Source organism: Triticum urartu, unplaced genomic scaffold (assembly GCF_003073215.2).
Source record: "Triticum urartu cultivar G1812 unplaced genomic scaffold, Tu2.1 TuUngrouped_contig_4581, whole genome shotgun sequence".
Lineage (NCBI taxonomy): Eukaryota > Viridiplantae > Streptophyta > Magnoliopsida > Poales > Poaceae > Triticum > Triticum urartu.
The window spans coordinates 1-18,149 of NW_024115180.1; the positions used below are offsets into that span (position 1 = coordinate 1).

Sequence of the window (18,149 nt, forward strand, 5' to 3'; positions counted from 1 at the left end):
AAGGCCAGCTACCAGGACGCCGCCGTCCAGCTCGGCAATGAGATGGTAACTAACCTTGCCTAGCCCCGCCTTGTCCACATCTTGCCCCGTTCGCCGCCGTCCCGCTCTCGGCTCTCGGCTCGGCTCGACTCTGTCCGTCGCGGCCTGCGAGGTTCGGGTTCTTTGATTGTTTTCCTCTTGGCGCTCGCGGGGAGGAGAGAAAAAAGGGGCCTCCTTTTCCCGTCGATCTCTCCCGATTTGGTTGGTCGACTTCGGTTGCCTAGCCCCGCCTTGTCCACATCTTGCCCCGTTCGCCGCCGTCCCGCTCTCGGCTCTCGGCTCGGCTCGACTCTGTCCGTCGCGGCCTGCGAGGTTCGGGTTCTTTGATTGTTTTCCTCTTGGCGCTCGCGGGGAGGAGAGAAAAAAGGGGCCTCCTTTTCCCGTCGATCTCTCCCGATTTGGTTGGTCGACTTCGGTTGGGGCCGATCGATCCATGTGGAGGCGCACGATCGACGGGATCCTCCGCGCTGGAGGTTATGGGATTGGGGTGCTGCCCGCTCGCAAGGTAGGTGGGCTGGGCGTACTGCCGCGGTCATGGGGAGCCGCACCATTCCTGCATGATCGATCATACGGCGAGCGAGTGTGGGTGCAAGAAGCGGACGAGAACCATGCCGTTCATGGAGTAGTCATCATGGAGGAGGAGCGCGCCGTCCGGCTCGCCGTCGCCGGCCGGCGGCCATTAATTTCACTTGCTGTTAAATTTCCCCCTGGCGTTATGGCATCCATGCACCATCATTGCCATGAGTGACCTCACTTGCTTGCCCAAATGCCCAAACGAAACCTGCCATGATTGCTTGCTTGCATGCACATCAAAGTTCAATTCAATTGGATTCAATGCCACCACCTGACCTGCTTCTCTGCTGTGAACAACATGTAACTATAATACATGTGCCTGACTGCTCCGTTGTGTGTGCGTGTGTGTGTGTGTGTGCAGGTGGAGAGGGGCATAGACCTGGTCTACGGGGGCGGCTCCATCGGCCTCATGGGCCTCGTCTCCCACGCCGTCCACGCCGGCGGCCGCCATGTCATCGGGTGAGCACTCCTCCCATCCCACCATTAACCACCCCCCATCGCACCATCACTATCGACCTCTGCCCGCATTGTCTCACCGCCCACACGCACCTACACACGCTGTACCTCTTCTTTCCCCGCTCGGTGCATACACTGCCTTTATGGCGTACTGGCCTTCTTGCTCGGTCTGGGTGCTTTGCTCCTGCCCCCAGACCCTGACCCAGCAGCTCAGCTCAGCTCCCACCTGCCCCAAAAATGGCAGCCTTGTGGAAGCTTTGTGCAGCAGAAGGGTGCAGCTGGGCTCCATTGCACTGCGCATGCCAGTTGCGTTGGGGCAAAGCCATGCCGGTCGCGTCGCGTTTCACAGGAATGGAAGCTCCTTTTCCAATCCTTTTCGAAAGGGCAGTTGCTTCCATGCCCTCAATGGCCATGGGGTGGGGAGCTGGGGGCTGGGGCCTCACTGCCCTGCCCAGCTGCAAGATGCAGCTGGGTGACTGGTACTGTAGTATCACATTATTGCCACCTTTAAGTTCATACTGCTTTTTACTACGTAGATCAGAAGTATTACTTGTGCAGTGGCTATATTATATATTTATATTATGCATTGTCCAGTTCTTGAAAGGCCTAGCTGTGGATGTGTATGTGTAGGTGTAGATAGATAGCTGTGCCTCTAGTAGGCCTTGCTCAGTTTCTTTAGCTTTACATGGGGAAAGTAAGATCAACCTTTTGCTCTGGTAGTAGTACTACTGCTTGTTTGACTGCTTTGGACTGGTGGAATTAATGTGGCTCTCATTTGGTCCCCTTTCTTTTTCTTTTTTTTCTGCCAGGATCATCCCAAGATCACTCATGCCCAGAGAGGTGAGTCAAAGGCTGCAACCTCTATTTTGTTGCCATTGCATGCTGTGGTCTACTCTCCACTTCTGAACCTTGACTGGGTGTGCAAGCTAGTAGCTGCCAGGATATTTATTGTTCAGCTTCAGCATGATGAATGATGATGCATCACCATATATTTGTGAATCTAATGTAGTTTGATTTTCTTCTTACTGTAGCTTGATTATATTAAGTTGTTCCTTTTTGGCAAAGAAGACATATTAAAAGTGCTATTAATACAGCTATAAGTAACTATATATGGAGTACTAACTTGCACTCTTCTTAGGCAGATATTTGTGTTTATTATATGGATTAGCAATTAGTTTCCACCTTTACTGGTTGTAAAGAGGCCTTATCAATCTCACAATCTGTATATGTTGTGATGACTGTCTTTATCCTGCTTTTCAATATACTACTACTACTACTTAGTCTAGCCTTGATTAATTTGCCAGTTAAGATCTTTATTCCTGGAAATTTTAATTAGATATACTAGTCAATTTTATACTTTGTGTTATTCCTGGAAAGTTTCTGAATGCTTGGTTCCTTACAATCCCTGATTCTTGCTCCTGTAGGTAACTGGGGATCCTGTAGGGGAAGTTAGAGCTGTTTCTGGCATGCACGAGAGGAAGGCCGAAATGGCTCGGTTTGCTGATGCTTTTATTGCCTTACCAGGTAAAAATTCAATAGCCCGCTCCAATTCTTCTACAATCGAGAAAATCTGGAATAAATCGATTAATACTGTGCTGTAGAGTTTGACAATTCAGTTAATTTGACAGGCGGCTATGGAACCTTGGAGGAGTTGCTTGAAGTGATCACGTGGGCACAACTAGGAATACATAAGAAGCCGGTAAGAACTAGTAGCTTCTATTCTTTGTGCTTTTCATACAAAAATCATACAACCCCAATCATCTGGGGATGATGTGCTTGTCTGCATATGTTTTGTCAACCCACACTATTTTAGTAGCTAGGTATGAACGCGTTCTTTGTTTATCATAATGTCGATCGTTAGGGCCGTTGTGATCTGATCCTACCACCTTTGTTCACATGTGGCTACTAAATAATTTCACCCTCATGGCAACAAATTATTGTAAAGACTTTAATCAAAGGAGCTATCAGCATCACCTCGAAGGCATGAGATCTGCATTCCTGACTTTAATATTCGCTCCTCTAATAGGATAATCCTGCACACTTTATGAATATTCCCATACAGCTATCAAAGCAATGTTCTGGGATGTAAAAAAGGCATGATGTGTCATATGTAGAAGAAACCTGTATTGCTGTCTCGCTGTTGAATAATTGCTTAGCAATATAAAATGCTGAATGTTTGAGGGGATAAACACAACAGTCAGTTCTACATTTATCTTATGTCCCTCCCGTCGCTATTATTAGATCTTCAGGCCTGCCAATTTTGCTATTTAGATGTCTGTTGATATCAGATACGATTCTGTGGGTGAGAGTGGATCCTTCAGTAATCAACACTGTCGAATCATGCATTGCATTCTTCTGTCACTACTTGTACTTATTCCTGGTATATGTCTTTCCCGCAATCGCGTATCAGGTCGGTCTGCTGAACGTCGACGGATTCTACGACCCACTGCTGTCGTTCATCGACGTGGCCGTCAACGAAGGCTTCATCACCCAGGAGGCGAGGCAGATCATCATCTCGGCCCCAACAGCCAAGGAGCTAGTGATGAAGCTGGAGGTCAGACCCAAACTCTACTATTTATCAGTTTTTACCACCCCAACTCTGAAACTGGAGCTTCCTTGTGAAGTTTTTATACAGTCTGCTTGCTTGTATGATAGACTTGTCGATAACCTAAACCCTTAACAACATCCATGTACCTTCTGCAGGAGTACGTCCCCGAGTATGAGGTCGGCCTGGTCTGGGATGACCAGAACCAGATGCCAAGCAACAGCCTGGTCCCGGAGCCGCTGGAGACACCCGCGATCACTTCATCCTAATCGATGTGCCTCGCCTACATCTCAGTTAGGGTTCTAACAACAGTGTCGAGATAGCGGCGCCACATATATTTATTCTCTCCTAGATAAGTCCTAGCCAACTGAAGGGCGACGAGGGGGCACATTATAGCATGTGTGCTTGTTTTGGTAGCGTCGATCGACCGATCTCTTGTGTCACCGCTGATGATTGTTTTGGGTGGCATGATTATATTAAATTAACTAGTGAGTAGTAGCTTACTAGCTTCCAACTTGTATGGATGGTTGAATGGGTCACGGTTGGATAGGCAAAGCATGCAGCTAAGCCTCTGAATTGATCCTGCTGTGATCCTGGAACAAGGGTTGACTATATAAATAGCAGCACATATAGTTTATCAACAAGGTCCCTCGTGCTGCATTATGTTAATCCTTCCTGTTTCCAGTGCATTGCCTCTTGTTTCTTGTTAACTGTCAAGCTGTCTATCAAAGGCATCAAAGAGATAACCATTCTATTCTACTCAACTTTTATTGATCAAATCATATAAAATCTTTAGATAATCTTTTTTGATGATTTTAGTCATGGCGTCTTCAGTGGTGCTACTTAAAATTCCTCTTTTTAGTTGACTTTAAAAGATGTTATTTGAAATTTAAAATTGCCTTTTTTTAGAAACTGAAATTTAAAATTCTTCATCTTTGGCTGGAAGGCTCAAACCAGAAAACCAGATTGAGCACACAACTTCCTGTTTCCAGTGCATTGCCTCTTGTTTCTTGTTAACTGTCAAGCTGTCTATCAAAGGCATGAAAGAGATAACAATTCTACTCAACTTTTATTGATCAAATCATATAACTTCTTTAGAGATTTTTTTTGATGATTTTGGTAATGGCGTCTTCAGTGGTGCTATTTAAAATTGCTCTTTTTAGTCGACTTTCAAAGATGTTATTTGAAATTTAAAATTGCCTTTTTTTTTGAGACAATCTTCATCTTTGGCTGGGAGGCTCAAACCAGAAACCAGATTGAGCACACATGGGCCAGGCCATGTTATAAGCTCGCAAGCAGTCTAAAAAAACAAACAAAAAGCTCACGAGCAGGCCCAGCCCAACTATGATCCTTGACCCTTTCGGCCTGATTTCTTTGATGCCTAGTGATTCGTTTCTGTAAACAACAAACTATTTGTACCCTACAAAGCCCACTCTTTTCCTCCCCTGTATTTGCAAACGAACTTTTTTTTTGAACTTTATTTGCAACCGAACTTTTGTATGGAATTGACCTTATTTGCATGCTGGTGTCTTATATAAAGAATTTTAAATTCCTATGAATTTTTGTATTGGAATTGACCTTATTTGAGAGAGTATTTTAGTCGTGAACCTGAGGTCTTATATATTCATAGCGTTTAAAAATCTTTCTATGTTGCAGGGTGAAAGAAATTTATTCCTCAGTAATAGGCTTGCAATCGAGAGGCTGAACCTCCTCAATACATGGTGGTCCTAATTGTAGCCATACCGTAGTGCTACGTTCAGTGCAACTGTACGACGCAAACCAATCTGCTACCTTATTTTGTTCACGTTTAAGCTTCATAGGAATAAATCATCTCTCTTGCCATCAAAAACTGAATCTTAAACATGATATGACCATAAGCTGACCTCAATAAACCCCCGGACTATATATAGTTGCACATATAGTTTATCAACAAGGTCTCATGCCCGTCTTCCTCGTGTTGCATTCTGTTAATCCTTCATTTCTCTAGTGCATTGCCTCTTGATTCTTGTTACTGTTACTGTTATCTCTATCATAGGCATCACAGAGATAAGAATTCTACTCAACTATAATAGTGATGAAACATCATTAGAGATTTTTTTTGATGATTTTGGTCATGGCGTCTTCAGTGGTGCTATTTGAAAGTGCTCCTTTTAGTCCACTTTCAAAGATGTTATTTGAAATTTAAAATCTCCTATTTACTCGCTCCAGGATCTGCATCTCTGGCCGTGACACTCAAACCAGTAGCCAGATTGAGCACACATGGGCCCCATCTTATAATCTCCCTGAGCAGTCTTGGAAAAACAAACAAAGCTCGTCAGGAGGCCCAGCCCAACTGGGCTCCTTCTGTTTCTTTAAACAACGACAGCCACTCTTTTTACCCTGAAAACCCACTCTTTTCTCCCCTTCTAGATGCGAATGAACTTCTGTACGGAATTCATGTAATTAAAATTCTGTTTGGAATTGACCTAATTTCCATGCCAATGTTTTTTTTTATTTTTTAGTGGAGAACCTATGGTCTTATATGTCATAGAGTTCAGCAATCACAGTGTTAAAAATTTATTACCGCACCCCTCTTTTGCCAAGCAATGTGCTGCTTCATCAGAAAGCATGCTATAAGAGTGTTAATGTTATATTGTTATTGAGTTGGAGAAGAGAGAAGAGAAGAGTGAAGAGAAACAGACTACAAATTAAGAGCCAGTTTGCAGCACAAACAGCAAGAAACTTTGTCAATTAGATGGCTATGGATGACGACATGCCAATTAGATGTAGCCAACAAATGGCTATATTAACATCCTTGCTCTTAACAGATCGCCGTGCCCATTGTAACTTGAACCCCTCTCACTGGATCTTACCAACTCCTTAACTTCCTCGATAAGCAGACCATATGACGACCTGTTTATTTCCTCCTTCGTCAGGCTCCTAGTAATACATTGATTATCAGTCTTCTACAGAACCATAGAAGGTCCCATCTTGACTGCCAGCTGAGAATGGCACAAGACAAAATGGCACACTCCGGCCATGAAGCGCCCTTGGTGATAACAAAGGATCACACCGCCTCCTTCGTAGGATATTTTGGAGCCAATGTTAATGACAAATCCGAAGCGCTGTATATTTTGAAGCGAAGAGAGTGTAATAAACAATCGGGCGTGCTCTCTAAGAATAATCTCTTAAGGTAAATCTGCCGGCCACATGGAAAATTAATCTATCAGAAGGTTTAGTGGTATACGCCAACGCTTCCAAAAGGAAATTTTATTTTTAACATGCTCGGTGTACCTCATAGTTTATGTCCTTCAAAACGAGATACATAACTTATTTTTTTTACCACGTTGGATGTACATCACATATTCACAATTTATATCCTTCCAAAATGAGATACTCCCGATAACTTAAAAACAAAACCAGAAGAATAATCTATCTCTCAAACCATTTATCGGAACGCAACAGGTAGACCCATTCACTTCATTTGTCGACAATATTTTAAAAAGTATACTAGCTAGTAAGAAAGCACCACACATAAATTGTCTATTATTATTATTATTATTATTATTATTATTATTATTATTATTATTATTATTATTGTTATTAAAGTACATCTATTGGAACAATCTCTACTGATTTTAATTCCCATTTTATGCGATCAATACAATAAGTTGTAACATAGAAAAACTGTTACATTTTGTCTAATGAACTGAAAAAACAGAAAAAAACACACCAATGACCCTTATCGAGGAGTCAAATCAAGTTACTTAAGAACAATGTGCCAAGAAACTAACAAAAAAGTGGCAAGTTGACTTAATTCCACCGTACGACATGAGCACCACTACAAGACGTAATATTAGAGAAAATGATCAATAGTTTGTGACTAGTATAGGAGAATATTGGTACATAATAGCATTAAGTGTTTCCAGGTAAGTCCCTCATCCAGGATGGGGCATATGTGCAAGCCACTAGCATATGGGCAGATATGTGTGCCGTCTTGCCTAAATATTGAATCTTGGACCTATTTAAATGGTATGCTACTATTTTATTGGACCAACAGAACAAGGCGATTTCTATGTAAGGATGAAATCCAAGGCCCTCATAATGAGGACAGTTGTTGTCGGATTTTCGAGGCCAGTCTGCAGTGTCAATCATGTTTTCATCGTCAGAGTTCCATTCAAAATCATCTTTCGATAGGGCTTCGTTGTTACCGTCTCCGAGTTTAAGGCTAGCGACATTTTCGACAACCGCTTTTCCATTTGACGACGCGATTGTAAGATCCATGGTCCATCTTCAACATGCACTCTTGAATATTTTGTCACCGCTGGCTGAAGATTGGTTTCATTCTTCAGCACCCATTCCATCCGGCTGCAAGATTCGTCAAGGAACCAAATTTCACATTTGGATATTCCATGATTCAATGCACAATATACCCCTTTCACTGATTTTCCTAGACGAGTTACTCCTTTGTTTCCTCTCGGAAATCTAATTACTTGGTATCCGTCACCAGATAAGTTTATTCTGCAGAAGTAAAAAAAAAACCCTTTGAAAACTTATAAACCCACACAAGATTTGTAAGAAAAGCCAAATGAGATTATGAAGGGTGGATGGGGGAGTGAGTACAAATACCTCAAAATGAAACCATATATGCGAGGCACATAGAGTGCTCCTTGCCAATAGGCTGAGTGGAACAAATACAAGGGAGCTGTTTCCATATCGGCAACCGTCCCGGCGGCATCCCCTTGTCGCACAAAAAAAAAGGCCTCTCCTTCCAGCACAACTTTTTGACGAGAAGACGCGGATGATGTACGAAGGTGGTGGCCATTCGGCCTGTGGTAAGTGGTACGTGATCCGAAGTAGTATCATGGATGAATAACACTTTGTAATGCGGTGACACCGTGGGATCATACACGATGTAGCGGTTGCCACGGTGGCATGCGCAGCCGCCATACGGAGGCAGCGAGCACGTGCACGGTATAGGTGGCAACGGGGCCCACTGCCGCGTGGCGGGGTTGACCACATGACCATGCAGCAAGATGACGCCATTGCAGCTGTTGTACATGGGGCTGTGATCGAGGTATCCGAGACGGCCGGTGATGTCGCGCACCGTCGTGCGGCGAGCGAAGAGCCTCGGGGCCTCGGTGTCCGTCGTCCAGTAGATTATTCCGTCGAGCGAGAGCGGGAGCAGGTCGGCGCGTAGGAGGCGGTGATCGTCGGCGATGACGTGCCAGGCCTTGCAGACGCAGCGGGAGGCGGCGGAGGATGCTCACCAGCAGGTCCGCGCACAGAGAGTCCATGTGGATCCTCTATCTATCTGTTGGCAAGATCCGGTCGATCGGCCGGTGGCGGTCGAGGACGACGAGGAGGTGTTGAGATGTTGGTGCGAGATTAGGGCTTTGCCATCGATCGACTTTTTCTAGTTATAGTCCCAGACTCGTACACGTTTGCGTGCCACGTGGAACAGAACAAAACGGAACTTCTTATGAATGAACTGAAATCGAACACACGCACGGAAGTGTGTTCTACTCCATAAAGTTTCATCGGTAAAACTCGTTTCAGTAACTACGGTTACATGCATGCATGCATGCAAGCTGGCCAATTCATCACAGGGCGAAACATGCAACGTGCAAGTGCAAATGGTCCTAAAAAAGCAGCATAACTAACTAACCGAATTGAGTTGGGGCTTGGGCAACACATCCCGGAAACACCAATACAAATACGTATAGGCACTCTTTTTTGCCGGGAAGATACGTATAGGAAAAATTGAGAAAAGTGACTTTCACGGATATAAGAGTATTATCTAATTAATTCTTCACACTCCCCTAAAAAACTAATTCTTCACACATGCATGGGGTTTGTTTAGGGCACATCTAGATGTGCTATAGTTATTGCACATCTAAGTGACACAATCAAGTATAGAAAGGAAAAGAAAAAGGCAAAAGAAAATCCCACACGAATCTCCGCATAAGATCAATGTCATAGGATTTAGATGTGCAATACTTATGACACATCTAGATGTGCTTTAGCAAAACTGATTAACTAATTAGTCACACCTTGTAGTGCGCAGGCACATGAGGTAATAGACGATGTACGTGGCAGTTAGAGCAGGCTGCTTAATAGTATAGTCAGCTTCTGGCAATGTAATGTTGTCATTATCTATAGCCAAACTTATAGTCAACATATAGTAGTTAGATATAAATATATTCTACTTTACTGATATATAACTCATCTCTCTCTTACAAAGTCTATAAAAGCACGTGCAGTTGGCTCTAAACTTGTAGCATGCTTCTCTTCTCTCATTTTCAACTCATCGAAAATATACTTTTTTTGTCTGTGTTTAATGTGTAGAATATTTAAAGTCTCACAATCCACCTACATCAACTTATTGTACTTGCGCTTATGGTGGCAGCATTTGCAAGAAATTTCTCGAGCACTAGCACACGCATATCGGGCGAGGGAAAGTAACCCACTGTCGCTTGGCAGGATTGATGGCCAAGTAGTTCTAGAGCAAGAGGAGGCCGTTGCATTAAATCTTCGTTTCCCACGGATGGGTATTTGTAATGCACGAGTTCTTTGCTAGCTTGGGACTAGAGAACGTACTCTCCTGGTGGCCCTGGAGCGAACACAACGGCCACCGTGTGTAAGACTTCGAAGAGGCACTCATGTTGTTCTGACGGATGTAACTGGCACTTGTTGCTCCAAGGTCTGCATGGGCAGGATTGAACGGAAAGCCACTAGTGACATTATATTCAAGATGTAGGGCCTTTTTGATTCGTATGATTTTGAAAACGTGGGAATAGGAAAAATATAGGGTTGGAGTGGCATGCCCACTTGAATTCTATAGGATTAGCAATGAATGTTGGATGCCACAGGAAAAACAAAGGAATTATAAAAAAAGATTGGAGTGGATGTTAGACTTCCTATGAAATGTAGTACAAAAGATTCCATAAAAAAAATTCCTATGGAATCCAATCCTATAAATCAAAGGACCAACATAGAAAAGAATCCTAAGGATTTCAATCCTCCAGAAATCCTATAAAATTCCTTTGAATCAAAGGAGCCCGTACTGTAAGTAATTTTGTTATGTACTCCCTTTGTTCTAAAATATAGTGCGCCCGCGCTTTGTGAGTTTTAATTTTTGCTCCCACCGCAGTTGGTCTCGTTGGTTAAATTTACGAAAACACTAACGCCCGCACGTGTGGCAATGTTGCAACTCGTCCACACGCCTGAATCACCGTCCAGTTAAGTTTGCACGAATCTTGACACACCGAGGCAGTTTTCGTGTGCCATGTACGACAAGGCCGGTGTGTGTGCGTTGGAGAGGGCACCCACACGCCTCACAGCACGTGGTTGTCAGCTGCGCTGTGTGGGCGAACTAGTTTCTGTCCACACAGTCACCATCTAGTCCACGCGCGTGTGGGTGAACTGTTTTTCGCCCGCACGACAGTCATACGTTGTTGGATGGCAACTGCAGTTGCGCGTACAAAGTAACTAGGCAAACACACATGGCAACTATGAATCGTTGGTTAGACAGCAACTACAGTTGCACGTACGTGGCAATCAATAAACATACATGGCAATTGTGATTAACCACATGTGGCAACTAGGTAAACACACATGGCAACTATTGTTTGACCACATGTGGCAAGTAGTTAATCACATAAGACAATTATGGTTTGATTACACGCGACAACTATCATAAATTAGACATGGCAACTATAGTTAACCAAAACAGAGAGAGTTGTCATGCTTTTACAACCATATTTGCCATCCCAAATAACTACATCTGCTATCCCGGATGACAACTAAATCGTCATCCCGCGGGTACCTAATATAGCTGCGCCAGGACGTATGTGCATATTTGCTTTGTGCCACACGTGCGTGGTGGGGATGAGTAGTACTTGTTGCACGTGTGGCACGAAGTAGCTGCGCTCACATGTGTGGGCAATTCTACTGTTCGCCCACACACAGCCCGTGTGGGCTGCCCCCTGCTCATGCCACACACGGTGTGTGGGCGAATGCCTATTATGCCACACGTGTGGTGGATATCGGTGTCCTAAATTTATGGTCAAAGTTGACGCACAGAAATCGAGGACACAATATATTTTGGAACGGAGAGAGTATGTTTCTAAAATCCGGATGGTCTATTTTTAAATTACATTTTCCTTTTTTTCTTTCATGTTTCCATTTTCCTATTTTAAATAATTTTTAGCTGGAAAGGCAAGTTGCTCTCGGTTGGAGGACGGTTGCTTTTAATAAACTCTGTCCTCACAAATATGGTTCTCTATATGCTTTCGCTCTTCCAGATCCCAAAGGGGGTCTTGCAAAGATTGGATTATTTTAGGTCCAGGTTCTTTTGGCAAGGAGATGGTGAAAAAAAAATATAGGCTGGCCAAATGGAGTGTGGTTTGTAGGCCGAAAGACCAGGGCGGCCTCGGTATTCATGACCTGCAGGTCAAGAATGAGGCCCTACTTAGTAAATGATTGTTCAAACTTCTTACTGAGGATGGTGTTTGACAAACCATACATCACAATAAGTATATAGGCCAAAAGGCAGTGTCTCAGGTATATTGGAAACCTGAAGACTCACACTTTTGGGCCGGCCTAATGGCGGCAAAGAAACATCTTTTTCGCTTTGGGTCTTTCGCGATAAAGGACGGGTCAGAGATTCGTTTTTTGGAATACATTTGGCTAGGCAATGCTAGCCTCCGAGAACAATACCCAGCCTTATACAACATTGCACGCGATAAGAATAATACTATTGCGCAAGTGCTCAGCTCATCCCCGCCAAATATTTCGTTTAGGCGGGATTTGATTGGCACTCGACTTATGTCATGGAATAATCTATTGTCCCATCTGGATTCGATTATCCTGACACAAGGTCGTGATGTGTTTCGCTGGAACCTTACTACATCGGGGTCTTTCACAGTAGACTCTATGTATCGTGCACTCACGCATTCTGAGGTACCGGTGAGTAATAACAAAAAAATTTGGAAAGCGAAGGTACCACTTAAAGTCAAAATATTCATGTGGTATCTCTGTAGGGGAGTTGTGCTAACAAAAGACAACCTCGCACGACGCAACTGGTCGGGAAGTAAGAAGTGTTGTTTTTGTACTCATGACGAGACAATTAAACACCTCTTTTTTCACTGTAAGTTTGCGCGTTCTATGTGGTCAGCCATCTAAATGGCGTCAAATTTGTATCCGCCCACAAGTGTTGCCAATATTTTTGGTCATTGACTGGACGGTATTTCAAATGCATACAAAACGCTAATAAGGGTGGAAGCGTATGCCTTACTATGGTCGCTTTGGCTATGTAGAAATGATGTTGTTTTTAATGACAAAACCGATTCTCCTTTGCAGGTTATTTTCCGTTGTACGCACTCGCTTCGTACGTGGTGTATGCTACAACGAGCGGAGTACCAACCGCTATTTAAGGCGGTGTGTACGCTGTTGGAGCAGGTGGCTACGGAGGTTTTTACCCAACATGGATGGCAGCATAATCTCCGGCTCGGTCTACCATCTCTTTCGACATAGGCATAGTGTCGGTCTATGGACTCTATTGTTGCCGAATTGTCGGTGTTTTATCTTTTTGTTTATCAGACTACTGGTTTTTGGCTGTGTGCATCTTAGTTATGCAGAGACCGGGTGATATTCTTAATACTTTGTATCATTTTGATGCTACATTTTGAGATAATAAAAGCGTCCTTTATCGAAAAAGCTAGCTACCACCCTTGTCGAGTCGTATAGGTCAAGTTAATCAGGCTTCCGTGCCACACGCAACGGGAAGAGAACAGATCTGTTCACGTACGGGTAGCCATAGCACGCACACTGAACAAATAAAACGTAGTACGTTGGCAGTTGGCACGTAGTACGTTGATGAGGCCAAGGCCAAGGATGGGACGCTGCCGACGTCTTCATAGATGTACGCAGAGGTCGGCGCTGTCAACGTACTACATACGTACCCCATAGTTTGAGTCGTGCTGGACCTGGAGTAGTGCACAATCTAGCCATCGCAAATTCAGTGTAAGGGGGCCTGCTTAAGCCAATATAAGAATCAAATCATGCATATATATATGAGGACTATATTGATAGGGATATGTTCAGCTCAATGTACCCCTCATGGTGTTGTTATATATCCTCAAAATTAACCATTTATGACAAACAAAAGTAGTTGGTAATGGTAGTATGCAAGCAGGCACCGTGGTATATATTAGAACTAGCCAGGCTAATTGCATCCTCCTTCAGGCAGATGCCAACTACCTGCAACAGAAGCCAAGCAACAACCTGGTCTGGTGGTGCCTGAGCCACTGAACCCCCCGCGATCACCCCCTCCTCGTCGATGGACCTTGTGCATCTCAAATTCTCAACTAGGGTTCTAACAGCAGTGTCGAGATACCGGTCATGGATGTATTCTCTGATAGTTATACTTTCCTAGTTAAGTATGACAAGGGCATACTGTATCTTGTGTGCTTGTTTTGCTAGTGTTTATCGATCGATCTCTTGTGCATTGTCGCTACTGATGAAATTTTTTGGGTGGCAATATTAACTTAATTAGTAATAGCTTTCACCAGTCGTTCAATGTCGCTCTCTTATTGACCCTTGTGCATGTACTAGTATTTTAGTCAATCCCTCGTCTTCCTCCCGACAATTTTTGGTGCAGGAAGAAGATGATGTGGATGGTGCTGCCACGGTGCCTTCCAGGCCACGATAAGTTAGGTTTATGTTGTTGCAAGGGTGGCTCCTACTTGCCGCCGAGTGCTCAGGCGACGAGCCCGGGAATGAGCCAATGTTGCAAGCATAGGGATGCGGTGTTTTGAGCAAAATCGCGCGTTGGTGGGACTGCGGGCAATGCTGGTATGAGCTAGCGAGTTACCACAAGGTGGTTGATCCAACGGTAGTGCCAATGCGAGGGGACCATAGATCCATGGTTGATCCATGGTTTTGGCACAGATCAAATAGTGCGGGAGGTGGCGGACTAGGTGCTACGATTGCACAAAACATCACTTGAACATGAATATAAAATTCACATGGAAGTAACATCATGTAAAATAATAATGATAAGGTACTCTCACTACACATCATATACTAAAAAGACCAAGATCATCTTCGTGCTATATATTGGTATTAGTTGCTTCCAGGTAGGTCCCTCATCCAACATGGGGCATATGCAAAAGGCATGTCTATATATGTGCTCGTGTTTAACATCTTGCCCAAGTATTGAACCTTAGATCTATTTAAATGGTAGGCAATTGCTTTATCCGACCAATGGAACAAGATGATTTCTTTGTAAGGATGAAATCCAAGACACTCAAAATAGGGAGATTTATGGTCGGAATCTCGAGGCCAGTCTCTGGAACCAATAGTGTTTTCATCGTCAGAGTCCCATTCGAAATCATCCTTTGACAGTATTTCGCCATTATCATCCACGAGGTTGACACCTTTTTTGAACAACCGCTCCATTTGATCAAACGATTGTAAGATCCATGGTCCATCTTTTGCTTGCAAACTTGAATATTTTGCCACAGCTGGCTTAAGATTGATTTCATTCTTTAGTAGCCACTCCATCTGGCCAGAAGATTCATCAAGGAACCAAATTTTATATTTGCACTGCCGATGGAACGATGCACAATACACCCCTTTCTTCGATTTTCCTAAACGAGGTTTTTCTTTGTTTCCTTTTGGCAACCTAATTAGCTGGTACTTATTATCATCCGATAAATTTATTCTGCGAAAAATCAAACCCTCTTTAATATTGATTACCAAAGTAATATTGGCATGAAAAGTAAATAAAAGAATATTATATATTGTGGTTGTGGTGTAAGTACATATACCTCAAAATAAAACCCTCTAAGTCACAGTGGACATAGAGCGCCGTTTGCCAGTAGGCGGAGTAGAACCAATTCATTGCAGATTTTTTCACATCGGCAACCGTTCCGACCGCATCACCTTCTCGCACAAACGACCGCTCTTTCCAGCATCTGGTTTCTGACGAGAAGATATGAATGGTGTATGACGACGGTGGCCACTCTATGGTGCCCGGTTGATGATAAAAATTCTGAGGGATCAATAACACCTCGTAATGCGGCGACGCCGTAGGGTCATACACAAGGCAGAGTGTACTACGGCAACGTCCACAATAAGGCTCCGGGCAGGTACGTGGGGATGGGGGCAAGATTGCCCACTGCTGCGTCGCAGGGTTGACCACGTAAATACACCGCCGCAAACGAAGCAAGAGAAGGCCATTGCAACAGTCATACAAGGGCGAACCCGGACTGCCGGTGTCAAGGTATTCGAGGCTCGTCGTGATCTTGCATGTCGTGGCGAGAGCGGGAGGAGGTCGGCACGCAGAAGGTGGCGGTCATCAACGGTGGCGCGCCATGCCTTGCAGACGCAGCGGAAGACGGCGAGGCTGCGCGGTGGGAGGCGGCGGAGGATTTCCACTAGCACGTCGCCGTGCAGCGTGTACATGTCGACCGACCGTGTCGAGGTTGGTTCAATCGGCGGCAGTCGAGGAGGAATTGGGGCGGAGGTGCCTTCTAGGAGTATCGAGGAGGAATCGGCGGCTCGTCCTGTATTTATAGGAAGGCTTGATTGATTGATTGATATCAGTTTTGCTAAAGCACATCTAGATGTGCTATAAATATCAGACATCTAAGTTTTATGTCATTGATTTTACGTCGAGATTCGTGTGGATATTTTTTTTTCTTTTTCTTTTTATGTTTGATTCATTCATTTAGATGTACAATAACTAGAGCACATCTAGATGTGCCCTAGACACACCCGATTGATATATATGAGGTCAGTCGGATCGGCTTGGTCTAGCACCCGACTCGTAGACGGAACGCGTGGAACACATACGTACATACCGTACATACGTGTACATGCGCACCCGGCGGAGACACGGTTGGCCAAAAGATTCTACTCCTCGTCAGAGGACATTATTTGACTTAGACGTCTCTCGCTCATGGCGGCTGGATGCCTAGCCGCCGCCAGGAGAGTCCAATCTTCCAGCGCCCTTCTCCGGCAACTCTCCTCCGTCGGCGACCTCACATTACTAGGAAAATGGCTACTAGTGGCGCATCAGTTTTTCCTACTAATGGCGTACTACTGGTGCGCCACTAGTACCATGTCATTAGTATATTTTAGTAATGGCGCATCACAGGTGCGCCATTAGTATCTGGTATACTAATGGCGCATCACAGGTGGGTCATTAGTATCCCACAGGTGCGTCATTGGTATCTGGTATACTAATGGCGCATCACATGGAAGTGCGTCAATAGTAACAATTTTTTTTAAAAACAATTTTGTTTTTTTCTTAATCTCAGGTCACTATTTCACATATGAGATATCCAACACATATATATACAACAAGCATCCATATAACAATCATATCCAACACACAAGTTTCATCATATATACATACATAGCCAACACATAGTTCCATCGTTACATATTATAAAAGTTTCATATTGTTCATCATCCAACACCGTTATCCATCAATTCACAAAAGTTTCACACTGATACAAAATAAAAACACAAATGGGAAAAGAAGCACTCCATCCATGCAAGCTTCCGTGAATTAAATCAAATCTGCAAAATGATAAACAAGAAGTTAGAAAAAGAAGAAGAAGAAGAAGAAGAAGACTAGAAGAATACTAGAAGAAGAAGAACACTAGAAGAAGAATAAGAAGAAGAATAAGAAGAAGACTATAAGCTTATTAGAGCCAACTTAGGTAAAATGAAGCTAACCTATGTCATTTTGGAAAAGAAAAAGAATAAGAAGAAGAAGACTATAAGCTTATTATGTAAACTTGATCGTTTTGTGCTAACATAAGTTATTTTGGAGCTAACCTATAGGAAACTAAGCATATAAGCTCTAAGTTAGCATATTAGAGCGAACTTAGGTAAAATGAAACTAACCTATGTCATTTTGGAAAAGAAGAAGAATAAGAAGAAGACTATAAGCTTATTTATGTAAACTTGTTCATTTTGTACTAACATAAGTTATTTTGGAGCTAACCTAGGAAACTAAGCATATAAGCTCTAAGTTAGCATATTCCAGCCAACTTAGGTAAAATGAAGCTAACCTATGTCATTTTGGAAAAGAAGAAGAATAAGAAGAAGACTATAAGCTTATTATGTAAACTTGTTCATTTTGTACTAATATAAGTTATTTGGAGCTAACCTATAGGAAACTAAGCATAATAGAGATAACATAGGACAATTTGGGACAAGGAGTGATCTTCACCCAGCATCTTCATAAAAATGTCAGGCAGCCTCTGCAATTTGGGACAAGGAGTGATGTAGCAAACAACAGAGTTATCATAATGAGATGGGTGAAGGGGAGATATCTCGTTTTATATACCTGCCTCGTGGCTGATACTGAAGAAGAAAGTATGATACTGAAGAAATCGAAAGCATCCAACTTGTACTCCGGTGAGGCAGAGCGGCGGTGGCTGCTTCCCCCCATGCTTATCCAATCTTGCATGCATTTAAAGTTATTCAATCAGATGCCATATTATTTATTAACATGCTGCCAAGAAGCTTGAACATG

The 18,149-nt window shown here is 43.5% G+C and overlaps 1 protein-coding gene across 1 annotated transcript; it reads left to right on the plus strand.

The window, feature by feature from the left end:
• The first annotated feature begins 923 nt into the window (after window positions 1-923).
• On the plus strand, window positions 924-4,372 carry LOC125528030 (probable cytokinin riboside 5'-monophosphate phosphoribohydrolase LOGL8). Its single transcript, XM_048692548.1, has 6 exons — window positions 924-1,071; window positions 1,878-1,908; window positions 2,493-2,592; window positions 2,697-2,767; window positions 3,479-3,622; window positions 3,772-4,372. Exons 1-6 carry the CDS (start codon window positions 926-928, stop codon window positions 3,880-3,882), a joined length of 603 nt encoding a protein of 200 aa, XP_048548505.1. The 5' UTR covers window positions 924-925; the 3' UTR covers window positions 3,883-4,372.
• Window positions 4,373-18,149: the final 13,777 nt, after the last annotated feature.

Coding starts and splice junctions, on each gene's coding strand:
- LOC125528030 (XM_048692548.1), top strand. CDS start 926: ATGTGCCTGACTGCTCCGTTGTGTGTGCGTGTGTGTGTGTGTGTGCAG. Junction 1,909..2,492: donor GATCACTCATGCCCAGAGAG/GTGAGTCAAAGG, acceptor TTGCTCCTGTAG/GTAACTGGGGATCCTGTAGG. Junction 2,593..2,696: donor TGCTTTTATTGCCTTACCAG/GTAAAAATTCAA, acceptor TTAATTTGACAG/GCGGCTATGGAACCTTGGAG.